The sequence below is a fragment of the Alligator mississippiensis genome, chromosome 7 (assembly GCF_030867095.1).
Source record: "Alligator mississippiensis isolate rAllMis1 chromosome 7, rAllMis1, whole genome shotgun sequence".
Taxonomy (NCBI): domain Eukaryota; kingdom Metazoa; phylum Chordata; order Crocodylia; family Alligatoridae; genus Alligator; species Alligator mississippiensis.
Genome location: NC_081830.1, coordinates 37,623,871 through 37,649,167, shown reverse-complemented (window position 1 = coordinate 37,649,167; position 25,297 = coordinate 37,623,871). Strand labels below are relative to the sequence as shown.

At 47.0% G+C, this 25,297-nt stretch overlaps 1 protein-coding gene and 1 non-coding gene across 3 annotated transcripts in view; both read right to left on the bottom strand.

Annotated features, from left to right (window-relative positions):
• Nucleotides 1-1,622: 1,622 nt before the first annotated feature.
• On the bottom strand, nt 1,623-1,741 carry LOC132251981 (5S ribosomal RNA). The gene has a single exon (XR_009463726.1). It is a non-coding gene; the product is annotated as a 5S ribosomal RNA (ribosomal RNA).
• Nucleotides 1,742-8,087: 6,346 nt separating this feature from the next.
• The window catches only part of PASK (PAS domain containing serine/threonine kinase), a 33,055-nt gene continuing 15,845 nt past the window's right edge, over nt 8,088-25,297 (bottom strand). Inside the window, exons 10-18 of one of the 2 annotated variants that reach the window (XM_019499854.2) lie at nt 23,021-24,300; nt 22,069-22,250; nt 19,503-19,670; nt 18,724-18,849; nt 15,611-15,745; nt 14,467-14,666; nt 12,173-12,306; nt 10,665-10,811; nt 8,088-10,091 (exon numbers count right to left, since the gene is read on the bottom strand). In XM_019499854.2, the coding sequence (XP_019355399.1) occupies nt 9,910-10,091; nt 10,665-10,811; nt 12,173-12,306; nt 14,467-14,666; nt 15,611-15,745; nt 18,724-18,849; nt 19,503-19,670; nt 22,069-22,250; nt 23,021-24,300 (2,554 nt within the window). In that variant the 3' untranslated portion in view covers nt 8,088-9,909. Of the gene's footprint in view, nt 10,092-10,664; nt 10,812-12,172; nt 12,307-14,393; nt 14,667-15,610; nt 15,746-18,723; nt 18,850-19,502; nt 19,671-22,068; nt 22,251-23,020; nt 24,301-25,297 lie in introns of those variants that run through there. The other variant, XR_002094207.2, reaches the window with a different exon arrangement.

Below are 25,297 nucleotides of genomic sequence, written 5' to 3'. Positions count from 1 at the left end.
CCTAACCGCAGCACGCAAGCCCCCGCCGAAAACCGCCCGGGTCCCCGAGCCCTGGTGGGCTGCCAGCACCCGAGCACAGGCTCCAGAGGGGATGCAGGGCACCACGGGCCAGGCGGCCTATCTTCTGCTCCCGGCAAACCGGGAGAAACAGGCGTCCAATACAGAACCGCTCGGCGCCTGCCTGAACACCGACTGCCGGGGAGCAAGCAACGCGGCTCTGCCCCAGGGAAACCGCGCCTCGCCGGCCGCCTGGAGTGCTCGGAGAGTGTCATTCAGCAGGTGGATCGGGGCGGCCCGCTTGCCAACGGCCGTCTCCCGCTTCCTTCCGCCAAGCCTCCGACAAGGTCCCCCACCCGGGGCTCGTCACTATGCCAGGCAGTCCGGGGAGTGGCGGGAACGTCCACTTGCGGATCGGAAGCTGGGAGGGAGCGGAAACGGGCCCTTATCAGGACAGAGAGAAGCAAGCGGCGGGGTGCGCCAGGGGCCCGTGCCGGACCCCGTGCTCTCTAACAGAGGCGAACGGGACCTGGGAAAGGGGGCGAGTAGCGAGCTGGCCAGAAGTGCCGGCCACAGAAAAATGCGCCCCGGGGTCACGGCCAAGGCGGACCGGGGCCACCTGCGCAAGGATCTGGCGACCGAAAGGACCACGGCGCCCCCTCCTGCATCCACGCTGCGTCCACGCCTGGCAAGCTGGGCCCCGCTCCGGCCCCCACACCTCCCGCGGCACACACGGAGCGGGCACAGAGAAGGGCAGCCGGGCGGAGGAGCGGCACGGAGGGTCCCCCGCGGGAGGAGAGGCTCCCGAGGCCAGGCCTTTTCCCTCCAGAAAAGAGACGCCGGAGGCGGGACGTGCTGAGGGTTTCCAAACTCCCGAGCGAGCGGCAAAGAGAGGACTCGGTGGGGATTCCCCATTTCCCGTCTCGCACGAGACACGGGCCAGGGCTCATGGCGTGAACCCCGCAGCTGGGAAGTTGCAAACGGCCCCCAGGCAGCTCTTTTACCCCAGGCCGTGCCGTGACGCTCACGCGCGGAACGTCCTGCCACCACACGCCGCGCAACCTGACCACTCAGCCGGGCTCACAAAGGGCTCGCTCGGATTCTCGCTGGAAAGGGCCGCCGGCGGCCATTCGGCGCGGCAGATAGGCGCGCAGCCTCCCAAGGACAACGGCCGAGACCTTCGCCGCTGCCGGCGGCAGGGGAGAGAGCGGCAGCGGAACCCCCCCCTGCTTCTCCGCAGGCCCCTCGGCCCTTCAGCGTCCGCTCCCTGCCACGGGGCGACGCAGGAGCCTGGGCAAGGCGCACCTACGGCCCCAGACGGTAAAGGGCAATTGTGATGTGCTTGGGCTCGCACGCTGCCGCCTCGGCACCCCCAGCCCGCCCGGCACCAGCACCAGCACCAGCGCCAGGCCCGCCCCCACGGGCTGGGGGCGCAGCACTCCCCCAAGCTCCCCCGCCTGCTCCCCTCCACACAGGCCCACGCGCCTCGGGCAAGGGCTCCCCTGCCCCTGCCCCGTGCTCCAGGGCTGGGGTGGGGAGCCTGCAGCACACGCGCCGGGCAACCCGGGCCCCCGGCCAGGGACCAAGAAAGAAGGGCTGGCCAGGATGCGCGCAACAGTTGCAAAAGCCTACAGCACCCGGTATTCCCAGGCGGTCTCCCATCCAGGTACTAACCGGGCCCAATCCTGCTTAGCTTCCGAGATCAGACGAGATCGGGCGTGTTCAGGGTGGTATGGCCGTAGGCGCCAGCCCTGCCTCGCCCGGCCCTTTTCAGGCCGGCGTACACCCCGCTCCCACCCCGCACGCCTGCTCCCGGCCCGCCCCACCTCCCCGCGCCCGCACACAGCCCGCCCCGCCCCGCCCCTCCCGTCACACGCGCGCCCAACACCAACACGTGCGCACTCACGGCCCACCGCCCCTGCTCGCCCTGGGCGCGCACCCCCTGACCCCCGCCCGCCTCCCCCAACTCCAGCCTGCTGCCCGCCTCCCGCCTCCCGCCTCCCTGCTCCAGGCCCCCACCCCTGACCCGGGCCCCTCCTCTCCCCTCCTGGCCCCGCACACAGCCTGCCCCTGCCACCGCACCCAGTCCTAAGCCACGACCAGGAAAAGACACCCCCAGCTCGGGCAAATCCCCTGCCACGCTCCACCAACACCCGCACGGAAACGGCGGGCCCAGGCACTGGCTACACGCAAGCTCCCCCTCAACGTCTCTTCCAGTCCAGCACAAGCCCAACACCTGCCAGGGACTCACTGGGGCCTTCGCATCCACAGCCCGGCCTGGGGGGCGCTCAAGGAGGCCAGGGCCGCCGCCCAGAGCCTCCAGGCATTCCTTGCGCCCGCCTGCCCCGGGCAAGATCTCAGGGGCGTTCCCTCCCCACGCCCACTCCTCTCCAGGGACAAGGCAGCGGGGCTGACCCCAACCCAGGCCGCAGCACCTCAGGCGGGACCGGAAACCGACAAACTCCACCGGGGCCGACCACCGGCACCTGCTGGTGTGGCAGAAAGCCCCCTTTTCCTCTTGCCTGCATTTGCTCTCCCCTCTTTGGATATGTTTCCCTTTTTCTACCTTTTCTTCCTTCCTCTCTCTTTCACTTTAAGATGAGGAATTGTGTTTTCAAAGTTGTGTGTGTGCATTTTGTATCTCCCCTTGTATTTTGGTAGTTTTATCTATTTGTGTGCCATGGCATTTGTAGCTTATCTTTTAGACTCCTCACCTTTCAACTTTCCACTGAATGTGTTTAGTTTCATAAGTAAGTTATACATTGTAACAATGTTAACAAGGGCAGGAATCAAACTGCCCTTCCCTGTATCAGGCTGGCCCCTGAAAGAGCCAGTCAATCCGTGATTGAATGTGTAACATGATTGAATGTGTAACATAGTAGCAGACAGAAATTAACACCTGGGAGCTGCAGATCAACCAACGGAAAAATTCAATACAACGCAATGTAACAACCGGGAAATCTCTAAACGTCACTGATCAAGGGCCAGAAGCCCTGGCCTCAGTTAATCCACGCCGGGGAACAACTTTGGGGCTGAATATCTCCAGAGCGACCGCTCCCAGAGCCCTATTCCAAATTCATCAACGGACTCCCAAACCTGCACGTTCATGCGCACGACCCCTGGGGCTGACAGATGCCATCCAGTAGCCACCGAGCGGGGGGGGGGGGGGGGGGGAAAGTCCCACGAGAGTCAATGACCCCTGGATTGGGCAAACCTGAAAACTGGGGAGTCACCAAAGTCTGCCAAGGACAGAGAAAAGGCAGTGAAAAGTGACCCTCAGGGGCGCCCTCTTCATCTCCAACTTGACCACACCTGTCCAGCCAGAAGGACCAGCCGGCGACCCCCTTCTGGAGGATAACACCACGCTGAAAGAAGGCTCGACTGGCCATCGACGGCAGACTCCAGCGCTTCTAGGATAGGTATACCTGACTCTGTAGCTTGCTACTGTGTGCGTGCGTGCGTGCGTGCGTGCGTGCGTGCGTGCGGGGGGACCAGCCCCAAGGTTTATGATTTAACTCATTACAGTGTTTCAATCCGCCTAATAAACTAGAATTTTAAGGATCCCGAGTTGGACATTTGTAGCCAGCACTGGCGTTCGGCCCCGGGCCCTGGAGCAGCTCCGACCGGAAACGGCCGCGCTCCTAACCGCAGCACGCAAGCCCCCGCCGAAAACCGCCCGGGTCCCCGAGCCCTGGTGGGCTGCCAGCACCCGAGCACAGGCTCCAGAGGGGATGCAGGGCACCACGGGCCAGGCGGCCTATCTTCTGCTCCCGGCAAACCGGGAGAAACAGGCGTCCAATACAGAACCGCTCGGCGCCTGCCTGAACACCGACTGCCGGGGAGCAAGCAACGCGGCTCTGCCCCAGGGAAACCGCGCCTCGCCGGCCGCCTGGAGTGCTCGGAGAGTGTCATTCAGCAGGTGGATCGGGGCGGCCCGCTTGCCAACGGCCGTCTCCCGCTTCCTTCCGCCAAGCCTCCGACAAGGTCCCCCACCCGGGGCTCGTCACTATGCCAGGCAGTCCGGGGAGTGGCGGGAACGTCCACTTGCGGATCGGAAGCTGGGAGGGAGCGGAAACGGGCCCTTATCAGGACAGAGAGAAGCAAGCGGCGGGGTGCGCCAGGGGCCCGTGCCGGACCCCGTGCTCTCTAACAGAGGCGAACGGGACCTGGGAAAGGGGGCGAGTAGCGAGCTGGCCAGAAGTGCCGGCCACAGAAAAATGCGCCCCGGGGTCACGGCCAAGGCGGACCGGGGCCACCTGCGCAAGGATCTGGCGACCGAAAGGACCACGGCGCCCCCTCCTGCATCCACGCTGCGTCCACGCCTGGCAAGCTGGGCCCCGCTCCGGCCCCCACACCTCCCGCGGCACACACGGAGCGGGCACAGAGAAGGGCAGCCGGGCGGAGGAGCGGCACGGAGGGTCCCCCGCGGGAGGAGAGGCTCCCGAGGCCAGGCCTTTTCCCTCCAGAAAAGAGACGCCGGAGGCGGGACGTGCTGAGGGTTTCCAACTTTGGGGCTGAATATCTCCAGATCGACCACTCCCAGAGCCCTATTCCAAATTCATCAACGGACTCCCAAACCTGCACGTTCATGCGGACGACCCCTGGGGCTGACAGATGCCATCCAGTAGCCACCGAGCGGGGGGGGGGGGGGGGGGGGGGGGGGGAGGGGAAAGTCCCACGAGAGTCAATGACCCCTGGATTGGGCAAACCTGAAAACTGGGGAGTCACCAAAGTCTGCCAAGGACAGAGAAAAGGCAGTGAAAAGTGACCCTCAGGGGCGCCCTCTTCATCTCCAACTTGTCCAGACCTGTCCAGCCAGAAGGACCAGCCGGCGACCCCCTTCTGGAGGGTAACACCACGCTGAAAGAAGGCTCGACTGGCCATCGACGGCAGACTCCAGCGCTTCTAGGATAGGTATGCCTGACTCTGTAGCTTGTTGCCGCTCCCTGCCATGGGGCGACGCAGGAGCCTGGGCAAGGCGCACCGACGGCCCCAGACGGTAAAGGGCATTTGTGATGTGCTTGTGCTCGCACACTGCCGCCTCTGCACCCCCAGCCTGCCTGGCACCAGCGCCAGGCCCGCCCCCACAGGCTGGGGGCGCAGCACTCCCCCAAGCTCTCCCGCCTGCTCCCCTCCGCACAGACCCACGCGCCTCAGGCAAGGGCTCCTCTGCCTCTGCCAGACGCACCGGGCACCTGAGTCCCCCGCCAGGTACCAATTAAGAAGGGCTGGCCAGGCTGCACGGAAGAGCAAAAGTTAGGGAGTTGCCCATGGCCCACAGGTAGCTCTTGTACCCCACGGCATTCTGGTAATTTGCGGAAAGCCCTACCACCAGATGCTGCAGAAGCTGACCGCTCACCCGGGCTTACAAAGGGCTCACTCGGATTCTCGGAGGAAAGCGGCACCGGCGGCGATTTAGCATGGCGTCTAGTGGCAGAGCCTCCACAGGACAACGGGCAAGACCTTCGCCACTGGCAGCAGTAGGGGAGAATGACAGTCGCCAAAAACAGAACCATTCGGCACATGCCTTAACACCGCTTGTCAGGGAGGAAGCAACGCGGCTCTGCCCGGGGGAAAATCGCAGCTCACTGGTGTAGAGGAGTGCTCGGAGGGTGTCATTAAGCAAGCGGATGCAGGCGGTCCGCTTGCCACCAGCCGTTTGGACTTCTGCAAAGCCTCTGGCAAGGTCCCCTACCTGGGTCTCTTCTCTTAATTATGTAGTCAGGGGATTACACGTAATTTGCGCTGGTAGATCATAGGCTGGTTTAAAGGCCAAAAGCTGAGTGGGCATGGAAATAGCCCTGTTTCAGGATAGAAAGAAGGTAGGAGGCACACTGAGAAAACAAGTGCTGAGCTCCAAACTGCATCATGCAAGTTGTTGTGAAAAACAGTTTGGGTCTCTGAACCCTGGAGGGTTTCCAACCTGAGTCTGATGTCTAAAATGTATATGCACTCCAGAGGGGATTTAGGGGAGTACACGGAAGGTGCCCACCAGAGTAGTAACTCCCTCTCATGAGACGTAGTCCAGCTTGTTATTTTCCTGCCTCAGCTGTCAGAACCTCCAGATACTTGTCGACAATGAGGCCAGTATCAACTGCCAGTGGCACTGACTATCCCCACTTCATGGCAGTGCTCCTCCAGCGTCCACACGCTGACCTAGGGGTACCTGACCCACGCTGTTTTTTTCCTACCACTGGACCCACCTTCAGGTCTTGGCCCCTTGCTTACTTCTTAAAGTCTCAGGGGAGGGGGGCAGGATAGATTTGAAGGCCAGCCAGCTGGCCGACCACTTGAGTCAGGCAGGCACCCACAGCTGCCTGGTGCAAGCCAGGCCCAACATGCCCTGCCCCACCAAGGGTCCCCCTGCCCCTCTTCTTGGCACAAAGCATAGGCACAGAACTCCCAGGTACCTGTCAGGGACAAACCCATGGAGCTGAGAGAAGCAATGCAGGCAGTCGCTTGCATCCAGGTGTTCCTAGCTGGCCTCCAGCCTGCTTCCTCCTCAAATGCTCTTCTTTTGCTTCCTGCTCAGACTGTCAGGTTCTGCAGCCAAACTCCAAGGCCTCCAACCCTTGTGTGCCATGGCCACTTAACACTCTTCCTGTAGGAAGGCAAAAAACCCTGGCACTGCTACAACTTTGGAAAGGAGAAGAAAGCTCTTAAATTGGGATTGGTATAATGAACTGGGGATACAGACAAAGGCACCTGCACTCATCCTCCCAGGTGTCTCCCAGTGGAGTATTCATCAGACCCAATCCTACTTGGCTTCTTTAACTGGGTGAATTCAAAGCGAGGAGACCCAATCTGCCTCCTCTCTCCTCTGCCATCTATGCATAACTCATCTTTATTGCTATTCTGGCATCTTATTTTGCAGGGCACTTGACTTCATGCTCTAACCACCTCCTTCACACACTCCCACAACTCCTGTTCTTCTCCAGAATATTTATAACATCAAGCCATGTTTTCCTGTTTAACTAGCACTTTGGTTCATTTTACTTGCTAAGGGGAAAAAATAAAAGTTGTTAGTTATAACCAGAAATTCTTTGAAAGCCCTGGCCTGGCCCGCCCCATACTTTTCTGACCCAGAGATTCCTTTGACATACAAGATCTTAAAATAATGCACGTGCACAAATATGACCAATATCCCTCAATACAGCCACATGTAAAAATGCTCAAGGGGAAAAAAAAGGATCATGTTTAAACACTTAAATAGGGTACTAGAATAAAAGGAAAGGTAACTGCAGTGCTATAACCAAGCTACACAATATTTTGATTTCTGAGAAGTTAAGAGCACTCTCAGCAATGTTACATATGATACGACTAAAATTAAGACGAAACCTGAGCTCAATTAACTTTATTTTTGTTCAGTTTTAAAATCTTTTAACATTGAGATTTCCCAACATATTCTGTAATAGATGACTAGGTAACTAATAAGTTTGTCATCAGACACCCAAGAAATCATTTGTACCAACAATGATGAAAAAAAAATTTTTTTTGATTAAAATCAGGTTCTCTCTGCTGGAAGGAGAACTCAGATTCAACATCTCCAGCCCTTCAAGTTTAAGGAATTATCCTGAATTCCTGGATGACACAGTGGGAGCATAGCATGACAAAAAAAGGAAAGAAACAACTGTGAACTGGTAAGGCTTACAACCAGCTACTCTTGCTGGACCTATAGTTAAACTTCTTTTCAGTTCAGGCTAGGTCTTTTATTCAAAGTCCTCTGTGGAAAATCAACAGAAAAGCAGTTATTTCCCCAGACTTACAGAACAAACAGTACCTGTCTCTGGGCTTTAAAAGCAAGCCATGCCTTCCGCCAGGCTGCAAAAGCTTTCCAGACTCGCACAAATTTCTTCTGCCCCCTCTCTTACAGCCAGGGCCCTCTTTACTACTCCCAGCTGGGAATCCACCAGCAGCTTGATTCCCTACACCTGTCCCTAGCTGCACCTTCTGGCTTCTACTTTTCCATAATAGCAGCAGCAGCAGCAACAACAAAAATGAAGATTATTTTTTTAGAAAAGGAGAAGGAAACAAAAATGTTTAAACAAAAGGAGTGAACAAAATGAAAAAAGCAGTCAGCAAGACAACACTTTAGAAACTAAAATGTTTATTCTGTTCACCTTTACAGCACTAGTTGGATTAAAAAAAACAAATAAAAATATACTCTGCATTGCAAACATTTGAACGCGCATTAGAAATCCTTCACTCTGAGTTTTAAACTATGAACTATATAATACAATTACAAAACACACATTGGTATAGAGTTTTCCTCAAGAAACATGTTAGGTGCATTTGCAGCAAAGACACCCTGCAAAAAGATGATCCAAGCCCAACTGCACACACCATAACCCTTCATACTTCTTATACCAATCCCCTGAAGCACCAGGCTTCTGTGAGGACAGTTTTTGTTAGTACTCTTAGCAAGCCAGCGCTCACACAAAACTGCAACAGTGCTTATTCTGCAAGGAGTTAGATGGCGAAGTCCCATTACAGCCCTGGCTTGTATTTCCAGTTTCCGCACCTCCTCAACATGCATGCACATCATGCTAAAGCAAATCTTCAAAGTATTCCCTGCAGACTGACAGTTCCTTTGAGGATACATAAGGGGCTGAACCCAAACAGCACAGCCAGAATTGAGAAAGTTGCTCCACACAAGAGTGGTAGTTTCCATGGACTTATATATATATTAATTATTACAGGATTAAACCAAGAAAAATGTATTACTGAGGTCCTAGTGTCCCAAGTAGCTATCTATACCCATATCAACACATACGAGCCTTTTTCTGAAGATGTGCCTACCACCTTATTTACAAAGAATTACAGAACATACTGAATCTAGGTTGTACTGTAGCAAGGATCACCTGAAAAAGCAAAACATGCATTTCTGAAATCCTGGAGATAAAATAAAAAATCATGAGCCAATGTAAGTGTAAAGGTTTGCCAACATCTCCATCTTTTTTGCATAAGTAACTCTAACACACTCAGGATCTTCCAGCATTTCCATAAAACAGAAATGCAACAGAATCCACACAAAGTACTTTTGAACTAAGAAACAAAAGGAAATCAACAGATTCCACCAGGGCTTTTTCTGTAGGCTTCTTTCATTACTAGTTCTGTCAGAAACCAATCACTTTAAGAAAACAGCTCTTAGCTTCCCAGTACCATTAAAGATATTGGGACCAACAACTAATCAAGACTCATACAGAAGCACAAGTTCTCTCTATTCACAGAGAGCCTCAGACCAGTTAAACAACCAAAAAAAAAAAAGGCTCTTGAGCCTCCCATGTGCCAAGGTTATTTCATCTTAATAGGATTTCAGTCAGTCCCAGTTCCTAACAGTGCATGTTCTGAAGTAGCTTATGCTGCAGATGATTCTGCCTCCAAACTCAATATTCCTATCTAGTTGTTTCTAAGCAGGGGAGGTCTGGCCCATGCCAGAAACAGTATGCCTTGGAGCATGCACATGAGAGTCTACTGCCATAGGTTTTATCTTTGTATTAGGAATTAAAGCCATCAACTGCCCTGTCTAAGACAAATCCTAAGGCCAGTGAGGACTATCTGATAAACTTGTAGTTGAATTAGCTTCATGGATAGTATTTACTCCTTGCAGGCAAGCTGGCCAGACTGTACCTTCTCATAGGAAGTGCTGATGGTTTCAAGGAATGGATAAAGCTAGCAAGAGAGGAGACTATCTTAAAACTGACTTTTAGGGTGAGATTGTTTGACCTTCTAGGGCACTATGACAGTAAAACCATGGAATCAATGTTATAACATTAAAAATATTTTTCACTGGCCAGGAGATGATAAACCTCTATCACTAAGTGCTTTAAAATGATGCTTCCATCAGCTTACTGGGAAGAGAGTAGGGAGATTTCTACTGCAAAGAGCAGATTTTGTAGTATCCTCAATGCACTAGTCCCAACACTGAAGAGAGATAAACAGCTCTTGCTCCAGAGTAGTGAATGTTCCTTCCAGCTGGAGATCTGTGAGTTCATTTTCACACCCACTCAAATTCTGCTCACTCCCCAGACCAGGAGCTGTTGGGCCATCTCTGTGACTGTGCTCAGAAGAACCATTTCTGACATTGCTGCTTTCTATGGAAGAAAGCAAGAATGGAACAGGATTGAAGGACAAGTTATGAACACTTTTTTCCCCACCAGCATGTGCCTCAAAATGCAGTGGGCTTACGTTCTAGAAAATGAGCCTACACAGGCATAACAAACCTCTGTATAGGCTAAGGGTCTAGCATAATAAAGTAATATCAGCTGGTGCAGTGTGAACATTGATCAAATTACCTGAGATGTATGCATGCTTACTAGAATTCTACTCATGTAAAAACTTCCCCGCTACACTACTCCCCTGTCTCTCTCTCTCTACCAGCCAGTCAGGAGTCCACTAGGGAAACAATCTTATTCAGAGTCTTTGTCATTCGGGATTTTACTGACAGTTCAACTTGTGCTAAAACCACACACCTCAACAGCAGCTACATTTTTTGCCAGTCATAGTGGTAATACAGACAGTTTATGCATTGTTATGATTTGCCAAGTCATGTGTCTAACAGCTATAATCTGCTAATCATACTTCTTCTGCTTCTTTTAAATCTTACTTTTTAGAAGTAGTACTTGGAGTGGTGGGATGGGGCAGTCCCTTTCAGCGCGACTTCTTACCTGGCTTACTAAAGACATATACCTCTTCCCAGGTGTAATTAGCCAAGTTTACAGGCTGCTTCAACCAAGGATCCTCTATCAGTTTTTCAAGAGTTGTGCGCTGTTCCAAAACAGGATGTAAGAGTCCAGAGATCAGATTTATCAGATCTGTGATGTAGAAAAAAAGAAAAAAACTACCATGGACAACAAGGAATGAAGCTGCTGGTAACAACACAATAGTGCATGCTGGCTAAGCAAGTTTGTGTACTATACCCCCCAGCCCATTCAGCTTCTAATCACAGATCCTTCTTACCATCACCAGCCCCCATGCCCTCTACACTCTTATTTCCAGTTATTTCAGTCTTTTTTCATTCACTATTTGCTTGGTGGTAAGAATGATTTAAGGTAGGAGTGGCCCACCTGTAGCATGAGTGCCACAAGTGATACGGACAGCCTTTGCAAGTGTGGCAAGCGGCAGGAAGCAGAGCAGCAGATCGGGCAGGGGAAAGGGATTGGAGTGGCACTCAGAGAAGATGCAGAGCTAATTGTGGCATGCCTGCCTAAAAGGTTGTCCTCCAGTAAATTAAGGCTTCCAGATTGTACAAAGAGCAAACCAACAAACAGGTAAGATACTGGTGCAAGAGACAAAAACAAGCCACCCACATACACACAGCAGATCTTTTGAGCATGTTATTTTTATTAACTTTCCTTGTGCCCACTAGCTGCCCAAGTCACTTACTTTCAGATTGCTTCCTTCCTACACATTCCTAAATAAGCACCAGCTTTGGTTCACATTTTTGGCTTGGCAATATACTTACAGCTCAGGAAAAGCACCAGCAAATTCCTGCAGTGTTATACAGACACTTTGTATGAATAATAAATTCTTCTAAGACCACCTACAGAGAACTTGCTGATGAAAGACTCATTAGCCCACCACTTGCTTGTTATTTTCTATAAGGAAGCAAGGACAACCATATTTTCCTTTTAGTCCAGGTCATGAAATTAATTCTGAAACCACAAGCACAAACAAGCAAGCTGTCACCACATTCCAAAGCGGGCCCATAGAGGTAAGGACATTAATAGGAAGACACCTTACACATCAAGATGTATTGGTTGACAGTGGTTCAAACAGAGCAAGACCTTCATTTGAGCCATGCGAGTGGTTGCTAAGGGCCTTAACTTTATCCAACAGACTGATCTTCCCCACCAAAAATTATTTGTCTAGCCAACTCTTTTTTTTAAATTAATCTGTAAGCTCCTCCAAATGAAGCTCCAAGTTTGAAATGCTGCTAATGCACATAAGCAAAGAGATGCTTCTATAGGTGTAAAATGTGAAAGAACATTCATTAATCAAAGCAGGGGGAGATGCCAATTTAGAAGTCAAAGCCAGATGACAACTGACTTAATCAAACTGAAAGCACACATAAGAAAGAACAGAAGGGAGCGCTCTCAAAAACAGAGGATATGTGAAGAAATTAAGATACACTGTGCGCTTTCTTCAGATCTCCGGAGATCAGTGCAAAACTAACCTTCCGATACAGGGCAAGGAGGATTTAATACAGCCTCCATGGTCTCCTCCAATTCACAGAAGGGATTCTCTCCAAACACTAGGGTGTAAAGGGTGACTCCAAGCGACCACATCTCCAACTCTGGTCCCTCGTAACTACAAAGAGGAATACAAGCCAGGTTACATCCCTTCCCCCCACCATGGGGCTGGATGAAGCCCCCTCCCCCTCCCCATTACTGATGGGCAGGGCTCAGGCTGGGCTGCCCCCACTATGCATGGTCAGATGGTGCTTGCCATGCTGGCTCCAGGCACTGGATTGGAACCACCATTTAGCCTCAATCAGACCAAACGCTGTCCATTTAGTCCACCAGGGAAAAAGGTTGAGCACCACTGGCTTAAGCAGACAAAGATGTATGCATACTCTGTTAGGGAACCCATATTGCCTTCATCATGACAGCCATGCACATAGACTCTCACTTTTCCCTCCCACCTTTTCCTCTTTACAAGTTTTGCAGCCAGTCTGGAGAGCATTTTTGCTAGCAAAAGTGAAGTCAGTGTTTGTCACTGACAGTTATCACCCAAGTCTCCCTTGCACAGTTCCAGATCTCAATCTTACCTGCAGGACTTCCTGCTCTATTAGCTGTGAACCTCTCCTAAATAGAAACTGATAAATTATGCAGTACTGCAAAGCAGTTATGTGACTCAAATTAACAGACACTTTAAGGGAACAGCCAGTTCATTTCACCTATTCACTGTGTACAATGTGACACTAAGGCCTCTGGCACATGTCCATTTAAAGACACCATGAGATCTGTCTGATCCCCAATCCCAACAATGGTGCCTCATGCCATGACACATACACATGGCAGGAGGCAAGATTTTGTGATCAGGGATCAGATCCCAATCATGCTACTTCTACTTGCCAGTGTAGGAGCAGCCTGGAATCATAATACTAAGTGCCCTACTGCACTACCAAACTGAAATCTGGGTGCCTGTGAGATTGGGGTCAGGGCCAACAATCAGCTGATTGCGAGCCCCAGCCCTGTTACACATTCAATTTAAAGCATCATATAAACCAGGCATAAAAATGTGGAACATTTTTATGGCTGGTTTGCCATTTTTGGCACCTTAAATTGGGTACACAGGTACATCCCTTGCCATTTATGCTGCAATTAACACATTAAATCACAGCATAAACACAATGTATAAAGGAGGCCTAAGCCTCATTCACTAAGAGCAAGTACATATATCTGCAACAAGTACCCAGTAGTCAAAGGACAAGACTATTTCCTCCTTCTTCACCCCAGGCCAAAATTGCTGGCCAAAGTTCCAAGACACAGTTAGCTCAGAGGGGGCCTTCCCTGCACATAATTCTAACACATCCTCTGCCAGCAGAATGCCATCATTTAATACAGCTAGAATGATGGTAGCATGCATCATGCAGAGCTAGAAGTGCCATTTTGCAGATCTACAGGTGCCAAAGCCTGCACAGGTTAGGTGGCTGAATAGGTGTTCCAAGGTCTATAGCACTTGCTGGTGGCCTGAAGAAAATAATGGTTCATCCCCTCTCTTCCAGCTGCTATACAAGTAAAGGTTATTCATTATTAAAAACTACCTGGAATCCCATGTAAACAGCTGGAAATAAGAAGAAAAAGCTACTAGTCTCTACCAGCAATCCTTGCTTGTCAGGAGGTGGAAAGAAAAGCCTCCTTCAAAGACTGGACCTACAAATGGTTCTGAAACCAGCAGCCTCCAGTTGGAAAAGTACATTCAAAAAAGGAGAAAAAAATTGATGCCTGGGCAACACATACAGGTCAGTAGTACCTGAAGCACCAAGAAGGTGCATGCAGCAGGAGGACTATGGAGAAACATATGCTGAGCAAGAAACAGATGTACAGGGAAGCAAGCAGGAAGAGGAGAGCAGAGATGAGAGTGGGAGATGACAAGGAAACCAAACGGAGGTTCCCAATGAGATCTAAGGCCAGTCTATATGCATTATCCCCAATTAACACCATGTGTAGACTCTGACTGCAGGTCAAGAGAGTCTACAGCAGTGTCAAAAATCAGAAATATCTGTATATAGAGAAGCCCTTAGAAGTAGTTTCAGCCATAGCATCTGTTCCAGAGTCTTCCTGACATTTTTGTTGATATAAGACAACCCCTTTCTTTGATGGATCACAAGAATCAAAAGAAATCTGGCTGTTTCCTTCCTTGTACTACGAGAAGGAGAGCTGTGATCTCACCCACTCATTTTCCTCTGTCTTCAGTCCATAGCTGACATGGAAAACAAGTATTTTGCTCAGGTTTATTACATACGGATTGCCAGAAAGCACTTCTGGTGAGCAGTACTCAATTGTTCCACAGAACGTGTAGAAGAGTTTGCCAGGTTCCAGATAAGCAGCTGAGCCAAAGTCAATCAGTTTGATCGAGAAGTCTTCTGCAATGATTACGTTCTCATCTTTGATATCCCTGTGGATGATATTTCTGCAGTGGAGATAACCCACAGCTGACACCAGCTGAAGCAAAAGAGGAATAGAGGTCATCATACACCTAAGCAAAGGGCTCATCCAGAAAAATACACAGCACATCAGAATTTTTTTAGGCATATTTTTTTCTCATTTTTTTACTTTAATAGACAGTCCATAAGACAGGGAACTATATCAAACCAGAAATGGCTGTCCTAGTATTGCATCACTGGAATTAGAAAGCCCTCTGCAGAGATATGTGGATGCAAATTAAGATTTCTCCCTCCAAAAACATCAGGCATAATTACGATGCACTATAGCCATGTTGTGCTGTTTACCTGGGGTTCAGAATGCCTGCAATTGCTGTCACTTTCTAGCCTTTTTTCCCCTAATCTAAACTTTGACCAGAGAGTCACTTATTTTTCCAACAGCACTTTTCCCATCATTACAGGCCAACAAGGAACTTTATTTTTTAAGTTTATACATGAAAAATATTTCTAAACATATATACAATTAAGACAACACAATGAGATTTTATATAAGATGTTTTCACTCCTGAATATGAAGTCACCTTCTGCATGATTGATTCCACAGTGCCATAATTGTCTCACAGTTTGATCACCAAGTCTAGTGCTGAACATTAATTTTGTGCTACCATAATCCAATCAAGCAGGAAAAGCAGGTAAGCAGGGGAGAGTGCTCCTGGTCATTACACTTATACTTACTGCTGACAGAAAAGCATAATCTTTTAATGAGGCTTCAGCAAAATTTGTGAAGTTCCCCTCCTGCCACCCCAAATCAGACAGTGGACTTTTAAAAAGTTAGTATATCAAACCACTAGAAATCAGCACTTCAAAATATCCAAACAGTGTTGAGCACCATCACAGAAGTATAGCAAAGCATACAGATTAGTCCTCACAAATGAAATAGAACTCCTGTGTTAGCCAGGTTTCCCTGTCATATAGAGATATGCTTTATTTCAAAACAGGTCTCACCTGTCTGAATATATAACTGACCAAAGGCTCATCCAAGTTCGGTTGATTGTCAATGAATGTAAAGAGATCCAGACCTGATCCATGTTTCTCCATCACTAATTGGAAAAAAGATCCATTTTCTAAGACGTCCAGCACCTATAAACAAAAGGCACCCCATAGAATGCTTTGGTCCTCAAACCAGTTTACAAATAGTAACCTCTAAGTCAAGGGTAAGGAACCACTGACCCGGGCATGACAGTGTGGCATGCAAAGACATTTTGTTTGTCATGCATATCTCAAGGCAAACAGAAGGGAATGGGCCAGGGCACTGCCCCCAGAAGGATCAGGCCCCTCGATGCTACCCCGCCGTCCACCCCTGGCACACCAACATATTACAAGTCAAGGTTGTGGGTGTTTTTGGCACTTGGCCCAAAAACATTTTCGAATCCTGTTTTAATTATAATTTTTAAAGAATTAAAACTAAATGACTCATTTTAACATATACTAATATCTTTGTTTCAAAGGGAAGATTTTGCTTCAGTTGAAAAAGTGAAGGACAGAAATCTAAACAAGTAAATTACTCTTGAGAACAATAAATATTAAGCCATACCCATGCCACGCAAAAATGTGAATTGTTAATTTAAAAAATCCACTATTTTGGTGCTGAAAATATAAACCTCTCTCAGAGCCACTTTCATATCTGTGCTCCCAACACATGTCTGGGGCAACAGTCACTAGACAAGTGATAACATGCCACAACATGCTTTCTGAAGGAAAGCGTTACAGCCAATTTCCTTTCTTCTTCAGGAAGCAAGGTATGATGTGATATTCCTATTCTTGCAGGCAGAGATCAATCAGCTGCTGGCTGTCATACAGGGGAAGCCACTACATGCATTTTTCAAGCAGCCATCTGTGCTCCAAATACAGCTGCTAGGCAAATTATTTAAACAAAAACATAAGCAATTAGAGACACTTAACAACTCTTACAGGGAACCAGGCACTATTATTTCTGACATACTAACAACCAAGGGGTTAAACCTGGACTTAGGTTAGATTAGAACAGGGGTTAGAAACACCGGCACGCGTGCCAAGCATGGCACACAAGTCCATTTTGCTCGGCACACCACAGCCAGCCCCAGCTCTGGGTAGCTGCTACCAGCAACGGAGCCTGGGCTGCTCCCAGCAGGGCTTGTAGCATCCCAGCTGCCTACATCCCAGAGTTGGGGCTGACTGCAGCCGGGAGGCTGCAAACAGCTGCACCGAGCTCTGGAGCCCAGGCATCAGCTCTGTACTGGTGCGTGCACGCGCACCTTGAAGCAGGCGGTGGGGGAGGGGCCTGAGGCAGAGCAACCTTGGTCTCTCCCCTGCTCCCAGCACAGAGCTGGTGACTGGGCTCTGGAGGTGCGCGCACAGTCGTCGCCAGCATGGAGCTGATGCTGGAGCTGTGGAGACCGGTGCAGCTGTTTTCAGCCTGCCCGCTGCTTGCTGCAGCTGCCCAGAGCCCAGGTTGGCTACAAACAGCTGCGCCGGGCTCCAGAGGAGGCAGAGGGGCAAGGGGCAGCAGGGCTGGGGGGCAGGGGCACAAGCAGGGCATCCTCCCATGTACCCGTTGCCCTCATTTTGTTTTTCTGGCATGCTGGCACTCTGGCACCTTCCAATGTAGGCATTGTGGTGTTTTTCAGCACTCTGACCAAAAAACATTGCCTACCCCTGGATTTGAACAATGAGCCAAGGCAACAACGTGCTTTCTACAAGTCAACTAAACTGGTCTGCCAACACTGCACTCCTAACCCACCCCAAAATGGCCTTCAACACATACATTGACATTAGAATAGTCACTGTACCAGAATAAAAAAAAGGAATGGATATTTCAGCTTTGTAACACTTTCTGAATAAAGAAAAAGATAGAGCCTGTCAGTATTTTCAGTGCCCAGTGTGGAGTCCTACTTCCCTTTAGTTCAAGAATTTATAAAGTGAACATCAAGCTCTGGTTTAAGCTCCTTTATGTTTTCAGCTCACTGCATCCAGAAATAAGTCCACTAAGAACATCAAAGTAACAGGTATGCAAGATGTTCAAAAGAAGGCTTCACCAGTTTCATGGTGATCAGTTTGAGCCCCTAATGAGAGCAAATGTCAATAAAACAGGTCCTTCATATCTTGTGTGAATTACCCATCTTTTTCTACATATCCCCAGAAATCTAAACAGTAGGCTAATTTCTCAAGGATCAACTCTGAGACAGGGAGAGTAACAGACAATCATTATCTACTCAGACCTTTCTATAAACTTCAGAAGTTTTCTTTCAATTAAAAATCCCATAAAAGAACTCATCTTCTATTTAAAGAAAATACTAGCTAACCAGAATGAGTCAGATGAACACTGTGACAGTCATGCAAAATTTAAAAGCCATTCTTAACTGAAAGGCAAGGATTTTTTGTGGGTGATAGATTTTATTGGATCAACTGCATGGCTGGGATGAAGTCAGACAAGTTTTTGAATGCAAGACATTCTTCAACAGGTCTGCTGTTAAAGAACTGTAACTATAATCCCTAGACCATCATGACTGCAACCTCACTCCAACACTACCATTTTCAACTGTAAAAAGTCTGTTTCCTGCCATCAAAGCAATGTGTCCTAGAAAGAAATCTGGACGCAAACTGAACCAGAGAACTCCCGTATGGCATGAACGCAGGTACCCCTCATTTTGTGGAACACTCACAATACTCCCCATGCTGAATAACACATAGTAATCAGTCTTAATATCTGCATGATCAGATTTGCATAAAGATCATTAACCATAGCAAACATTACCAAATGTTTGTGAGCCGACTAGCCAGAGAGCAAGCTTCTTAAATTAGGCAAGTTTAACCAGTCTGTTAAAGACCCTAAGGCTGTTTTACTGTGATCAGAAAGTGTTTTGGTCAGTTTGTTTTAAATCTCAGAATTAATTTAGTAAAATCATATTAAGCATATGCAAAAATATGAATATTCGTTATGATTGCTACTTAAAAATCTAAAGGACAAGGAGTTCTATCCATGGAAAACTGCTTCCTGATCCAAGATTAGTTTGAAAGACAGGAAAAAACTGAAGGCAGTTTGAACCTTAAAAGCTGGGAGCTCTTAATATGTTATGTACCTTAATAATGTTGGGGTGCTGCAGCCTTTTTAGGACTGCAATCTCCTGAGTAACTTTCCCCAGCTCAGGATCTTCTACCCAGCAGTCTTCCAACACCTTCTCTTTCCAAATGAACTTCACAACAACCTGTACATGTAATAAAATACAAGTGGACTAAAATGATTACAACCTTCTTAAGTTCTCCAACAGGCTGTTTTGCAAAGGGTACCCAGTAATTCAGAAAGTTAATGACAAAAATGCTGGTGACTTTCACATCTGCATTAACTGCAAATCTTTTCTTAATGCACCAACATTTGGATTCTAGAAGTAATCCAGTATGTGCTACCCACTGTTCTTAACACATACATCACCACTTGCTTTCAAATGGTTCTCTGAACTTAGTTCTACTTCTCTTATCAATCAAAACTAGGGCACTCCCACTGAAGCTATGGGAGTTGAATTGTAAAGCTAAGCACACACTTAGGTCACTGAAGGATCAGGGCCTCATATGCAGTTTGCCTCTCTCTCTATATATACTTCTTGAGGAGCTAACTCCAGGGTAGTTGTTGAGATCCAGGCCACAATTCTCTCAGACTTTCAATTAACTGAATTAGACTCAAAATGGTTAGCAGCCTATTTGCCCATACCCTATTTGACAAGGACATACTAATCAATCTGAATCCCTTCCTGTCTAGACTGCCAGTGGCAAAGGGTTTTGGTAGCTTGGGGTTGGTATTCTGTTCCAGGATACCCTGGCTCTTTCAATAATTGTATTACATAAATAAATATTTTTCCTTCACCTCCTCATCCTTATTCTTGCACCTCGCAGTCCAGACAAAGCCAAAAGCTCCTTTGCCAATGAGATTAACTGTATCATATTTTTTTGCATACTCTCCCTCGCAAGCCCTCAGTCTTTCCAGCTCTTCAGCTCTTCGGGAGTTCTCAAACAACGGTGTTGTTCTGATCACCTGAAATAAGAAGTATAGAAAAAAGTGAATGAGCAAATGAATAAAACATTTATAAAAATGAAGAAAAAGCTATTTAAATGGAAGGTTCGTTTTCACAACTACAGGGAAGATTGCCAGTTTAACTCTGATAAAAAGACCTACACATATTATAGGAACTGGACTAAAAGTTTTTTCCTTTAGTTCAGTAGCTCAACTCCCACAGTTATCTAGACTGGAGAATCCAGAGAATGGAAGAGAAACAGAAGAAAATGTACTTTGATAATTATGCAAATTTCTACAGGTAAGGAAAATCACCTTAAATTACCACCACAAGATAGATGGCCACATTATCATCTGAACAAGGAACTGGATCACTTCAACATTTTAACTTGTTCAGCTGTAGATGTTCTCAACAGTCAGAACCATGGAGGTTTTAAAACCCAGTCAGGATAATTTGTTTCATTGACCTAAAATATAGCATAGAATTCCACAGCTGTGCATGCCACGTTGAAGTGTGAAAGTACTTTTTTACTAGTTCTAAATGTAATGCCCATTAGTTTAATAAACTATTATGTGCCACCTTTCATTTAGTAATCATTACAGAGTGACTGAAGAGGTTCTTTTGGATATATTCTGGAATTTGGAATACTTCAGTCAAGCCCATTGTCTTTTGTTCTTTTTATAATTAAAAAAATCCACTTTAATTGGATTAGGGTTTAAATCCCACGGTACTGTATATTGTTTTGGCAGGGAAAGAGAGAGAAAGAGAGAGAGCATACACATTTAACTGTGCATTCACCCTATTTCATACTTTGTTTAAACACACTCAAAGAAACCTATTTTTTTTAAACCACTGTATGCTGCTTTACATTGACCTATCTAGGAAAGTTTCTCTTAAGCATATACAAAACACACCATCGTGCTTCTCTGTACTGAGGAGTGACATTTGTAACTGTTGAAACTTAAAAAAACCCCTAGGGTATGTCCCCATAAGCATGCATGTTCAGGGGCACGCATTTCCCCTGGGACAAATAGCAGCAGCACCCTCCCTGCACACACTCCAATGCGCAGCAGAGGGACCTGGGTAGGGTAGGGGAGGCTGGGGCCAGCACCTGTGCTGACCCTGGCAGCCTTACCTGGAGTCCTGGGCCAGGACAGTGGCAGCGCTGAGCTGGCTGCTTGGAGCCTGGCTGGCAGCCAGACTATGGGTCTGATTAGCCAGGCTCCAGTTTCTGGCAGTGTACGCTGCTGCCACATGTGCTATGCCACTTTTTCTTAGCAGCATTTTGTTTTTTGACACTAGAATCTCCTGGTGTCAGAAAACAAAACAAAACAAAATAAAACAAAACAAAACAACCGCCCCCCTCCCCCCACAAAGCACCATGCTGCAAATTAGAAGCACCACATGCAGTTTGCAGCACCTCAAATGGCTTTGAGGCACTACAAACAGCATGTGCACGTTTGTGAAGATGCACCCCTGTGTTTATATTCCTAAAACCCTAGGATAACCATAATCTTTACAAAATCCAAGTTTAAAAAAGGTAACCTTGGGGAATCACCATTTATTGGAACTAGAAAAGTCACTGATGTCTGTTTTTATCAGATTAGAATAATGCTATTTTCCCATTAGAGGAATTACACTGGTTAGAGCATGTCAGATTTGCAACTTACTATTAATAGAACAAGCTATGTTCTAGTAAACTAAAAAACAGTTCTAAGAAATGCTGTGTTAGGTTCCACTCTGTTTCATGCATGCATTATCATGTCCTTGATAATCCTCCATATATTGTGCTGAAGGCCCATTACTGGCAGCCGGAACCAACGGCATATTACCTTGAGATACGTCAGTTTGCTAATATTTCTTTAGCCAAGTATTTCCTTTTTTTAAAACTTAGCACTTTCATAAATCAGTACTAAGAGAGACGAGGTGATGGGGAGGGAGGAAGAAAGGCTCCGTTAGTAAGGCTAGGGAAAGTCATGTAAATCTTTGCACATGGCCATGCAATACACCCGATATAAAGCTTTGGATGAAATGTGCCAGTGTAACTAAGCTGATTTGAAAACTGGTCTTGTTAGATTGGTTCAAACCTCTACTCTGGACTTAAAATACTACACTGAACTAAACCAGTTTATCTTGTCTGAATATTAAAGACAGTCCAAAACATCTAAGCTCTCCAAAAAACTTGCAGAATAGAAAGGTGTTTAAAAAAAAAAAAAAGAAAAGAAAAGAAAAAGGAAGGTTTGTTATGTTAACAAAATGTCCTTCATTTCTACGATACGTATCATGGGTCAAAACAGTAACAATATTTTCCCCAACTTAAAAAGCCACTACAAAGCATATTTTCATTTCAGCTTCAGCTTGGGGAGGATGCAGAAAGAAGAGAGAGACTTTCAATCATTAAGTGAAAGAGTTACTCACTTCTCCCAGACTGAATGCAGACAGATCTGCTACAGACTGGGCAGAACTGGTTAGACTGGAGAGCAAAAGCTGAGTCTTTGCTGCTGCTTCTTTTTGGCTCTGAAGAAGGTCTTTCACCACCCAGACGCAAATGAGTGTAGCAGGGTCCTGCAGTTCCACACGCTTCACTTCAAAGAGTATGCCTTCAGAAACACAGGTCCCATAAGACAAGCATTCAGACCCAGTTAGAACAGTGTTACATCAGAATAAGACACCCCCACAAACAGAAAGAGAGTTAACTAGTACACAGAAAGGATTCAGCCAGCTACTCTGATACTTAAGATTAGAAGCCATTAAGATTTTCCACTTTATGCTCAAATTCCAAAACTCCTTCCTAAACTAATTCCTGTTGACATGAAAAGGAATTTGCCATCTAATGAAGTTTAAGAAGTGACTGTTAGTCAAGCTGTTATAGATCTTTAAGAACAACCAGGGAACAGAAGTGACTTCAGCGTGAGAAGCAGCAAGTTGATGTAAAGGTCTGTCACAGGGGGAACTATGGAGGGAGCCACTGAACAACAAACAGCATGCACAGGAGGTCACTGAATTGAGCTGAAGGAGCAAGCAAAATCTGTTTCAGCAGATTCACACAGTTTTAGCAGCTTTCAGTTAAAAAGGCTATTATGACAAAGAGTCTCAAGTGTGTTTTGAACAATATCTAAGACTCTTACACAGAATTAATTTTTAGAATAGGTTACTTTTCATCCTTTACTATTTACTTTTGCATTTCACACTGTGTGGAAAATGAAAAAAGACTGGTCCTCAGCATAATGTTTTTCCCTAAGAAATGCCAGTCTCCTTTCTCCTGACTTTAAACCTCTAACCTACAACTCACTGCATTTCTTCACGAAGGAAAGAAATACCCAGTCAAGAGCTTCAAAAGGACAAACAAAGTCTCACTTTTTTCACTCACTCAGTCGAGAACTATCCCTGTGATAGCAGTTCCCAGCATAGCTGCCTTCCAGGATCTCAGTCAGAAGAGGTGCTGCTGGGGACAGCATGCCTTCTTGTTTCACGGGGGTGGACGTTACTTGTGTCTTTAAGTTCTGCTGCCCTAACATTGGATGTTCTTCTCGGGAATTCACATCCGCATTTAGTGGGCTCGTGCTTAGATGATCCCTCATGTTCTCTGCAGAGGTTTCAGACCCTGTAGTAGAGACATTAAAGGATTCTTTCTGAGCATTTTCTAAATGTCTACTGGAGTTCTGCCAACACTGGCCACCAGTGGAGGAAACACCACTTAACAGCTGTTCTCCCTGTTCACTTGAAGAGGCACTGTTCTTCTGAGCTTGGATGCTGTTCACATTTAAACCACAGTCCACTGCATAGGACAAGGCTTTCTTCACAAGATCCAAAGCAGCACTTGAACCATTGGCTGATGGCAGCCCTGCATTAATATTCAGATTTAGTTCTCCAAGGCCAGAACAAACACAATTCAGTTCAGTGGCGAGTTCTTCATTTTCTTTGTCCTTAGTAGCAACTGCTGACACAGTGGCATCACAAACTGTTAGACTTCCTGAACACATATTATAAGAATTCTTCTTTCCACCTTGTGGGAAGAATGAAGTTGCATTTAGCATACAGGTTTCTACTGTAACATACTCAGAGCTGGAGTTTTTAAAAACAGACTCTAAGTTTGTATTTGACACATGGGCTTGCATGTCTCGTTTGCAGTCAGTTTTTGCTCCAAGCCAAGTTTCATCCAATGTTGGTGTCCCAAAGGAGAGACAAGTAATGTCAGAAGGTCCAATCAAAGTGGTATTGGTTCCTAGATGGTCTTTTAAAGTGCAGGGAACAGGAATTGAAGCAGCAGCAGCTGAAGTAGCCATTCCTGGAGATTCAGTAGAATGCTGACACTCTGTAATTTCACATGGTGATACAAAGCTCTGTTGACTGTTCAGATCTGGATGCCCATCTTGTAACAAGCCAGACAAGCTACTGGCACCATTGACATTCACCTTCAGTGTCTCAGGTGGTACCAGACATGCATCGTCTCTCAAGTGGACTTGTATGCCTGGACCTATAACAGATTGCTCTGAAACAGATGGTTTAGAAGAGTCTGCTGCAGAAAGGATCTGGTTCAAGTTATTAAATTCTGCAGTTTTGTTTGCACTGAAGACTCTGTCATATTGGCTGTCAAGCAAAGACAGTTTGTCATGGGCTGGCAAGCCATCAGCATCAATGTAGTTCACACTGCAGGGATAAAAAAGTACTGGTTGTGTAAAAGTCACAAAAAGAACAAGAAAGGTCAATGCACAGACCTCCACTAACTATTTAACCTTTTCATTTGTCCTTTTTAAGACTCAAACAAAAAAATGAAACACACTTTTGGTGCTAACTTTGCACCTTGTGGCAAGTTGAAAATTTTAATGTAGTAGAGCAGCAGATGGGACTGGACATCAAATGTAGTTCCAGTAGAGCCCTAAGAAACAGATCTAAAACAAGAAAGAACTTTCCGCAATGAAATAAAAATAAGCTGCAGCCTAGGGGGATGACATAACTTCTCTCTAATTCACTTATTTCTGACTACTTAAGTTCTCAGGTTTAATTTTATCTAATAGTATTACTATTGCTGCAGCACCTAGGAACACTAGTAATTGATCAGCAACCCGAAGTGCCAGGCACTGCATAAATATACAAAATAAAGCAACTGTCCTTGATTCAGAGAGCACGCACTGTGGATATAAGACAAGAGAAAATAAATGGATGCAGACAAGGGAACAAAGGAAAAAGGAGACCATACAGTCAGGGTAAGAGGCCAGTGTCATAATGAAATGGTTGTTTATCAGATTATTGCTGCTTTTCTAAAAGTTTACAATTTTTAATTCAGGGGAAGCATTGAATGAGGTACAATATAGCCAGATACAAGAAGCTTCCATTTGCTACTTAAACTGAATGTGACAACCAAGTCCTTATGTAGAATGACTTTGTGCTACAGGGGAGCAAAGAAAGGGAAGAGCTGTAAGAGATGCAGCATGACAGATAGGCTGCCTTACTAAAAGAATTACAGAATTCTACAAGGCAGGCTATTAACTAGATGAGCCAAAACTTTTATCCTGTGTACAGTAGCCTTCAAAAGGAAATAGCTGCCATTAAAATTTGGTTCCATTTAAATTGATTTCCAACACTGGCTGGACAAGGGGCCAAATAATGTTAAAAAACAATACAAATGAAACTGCGTGAGAGCACT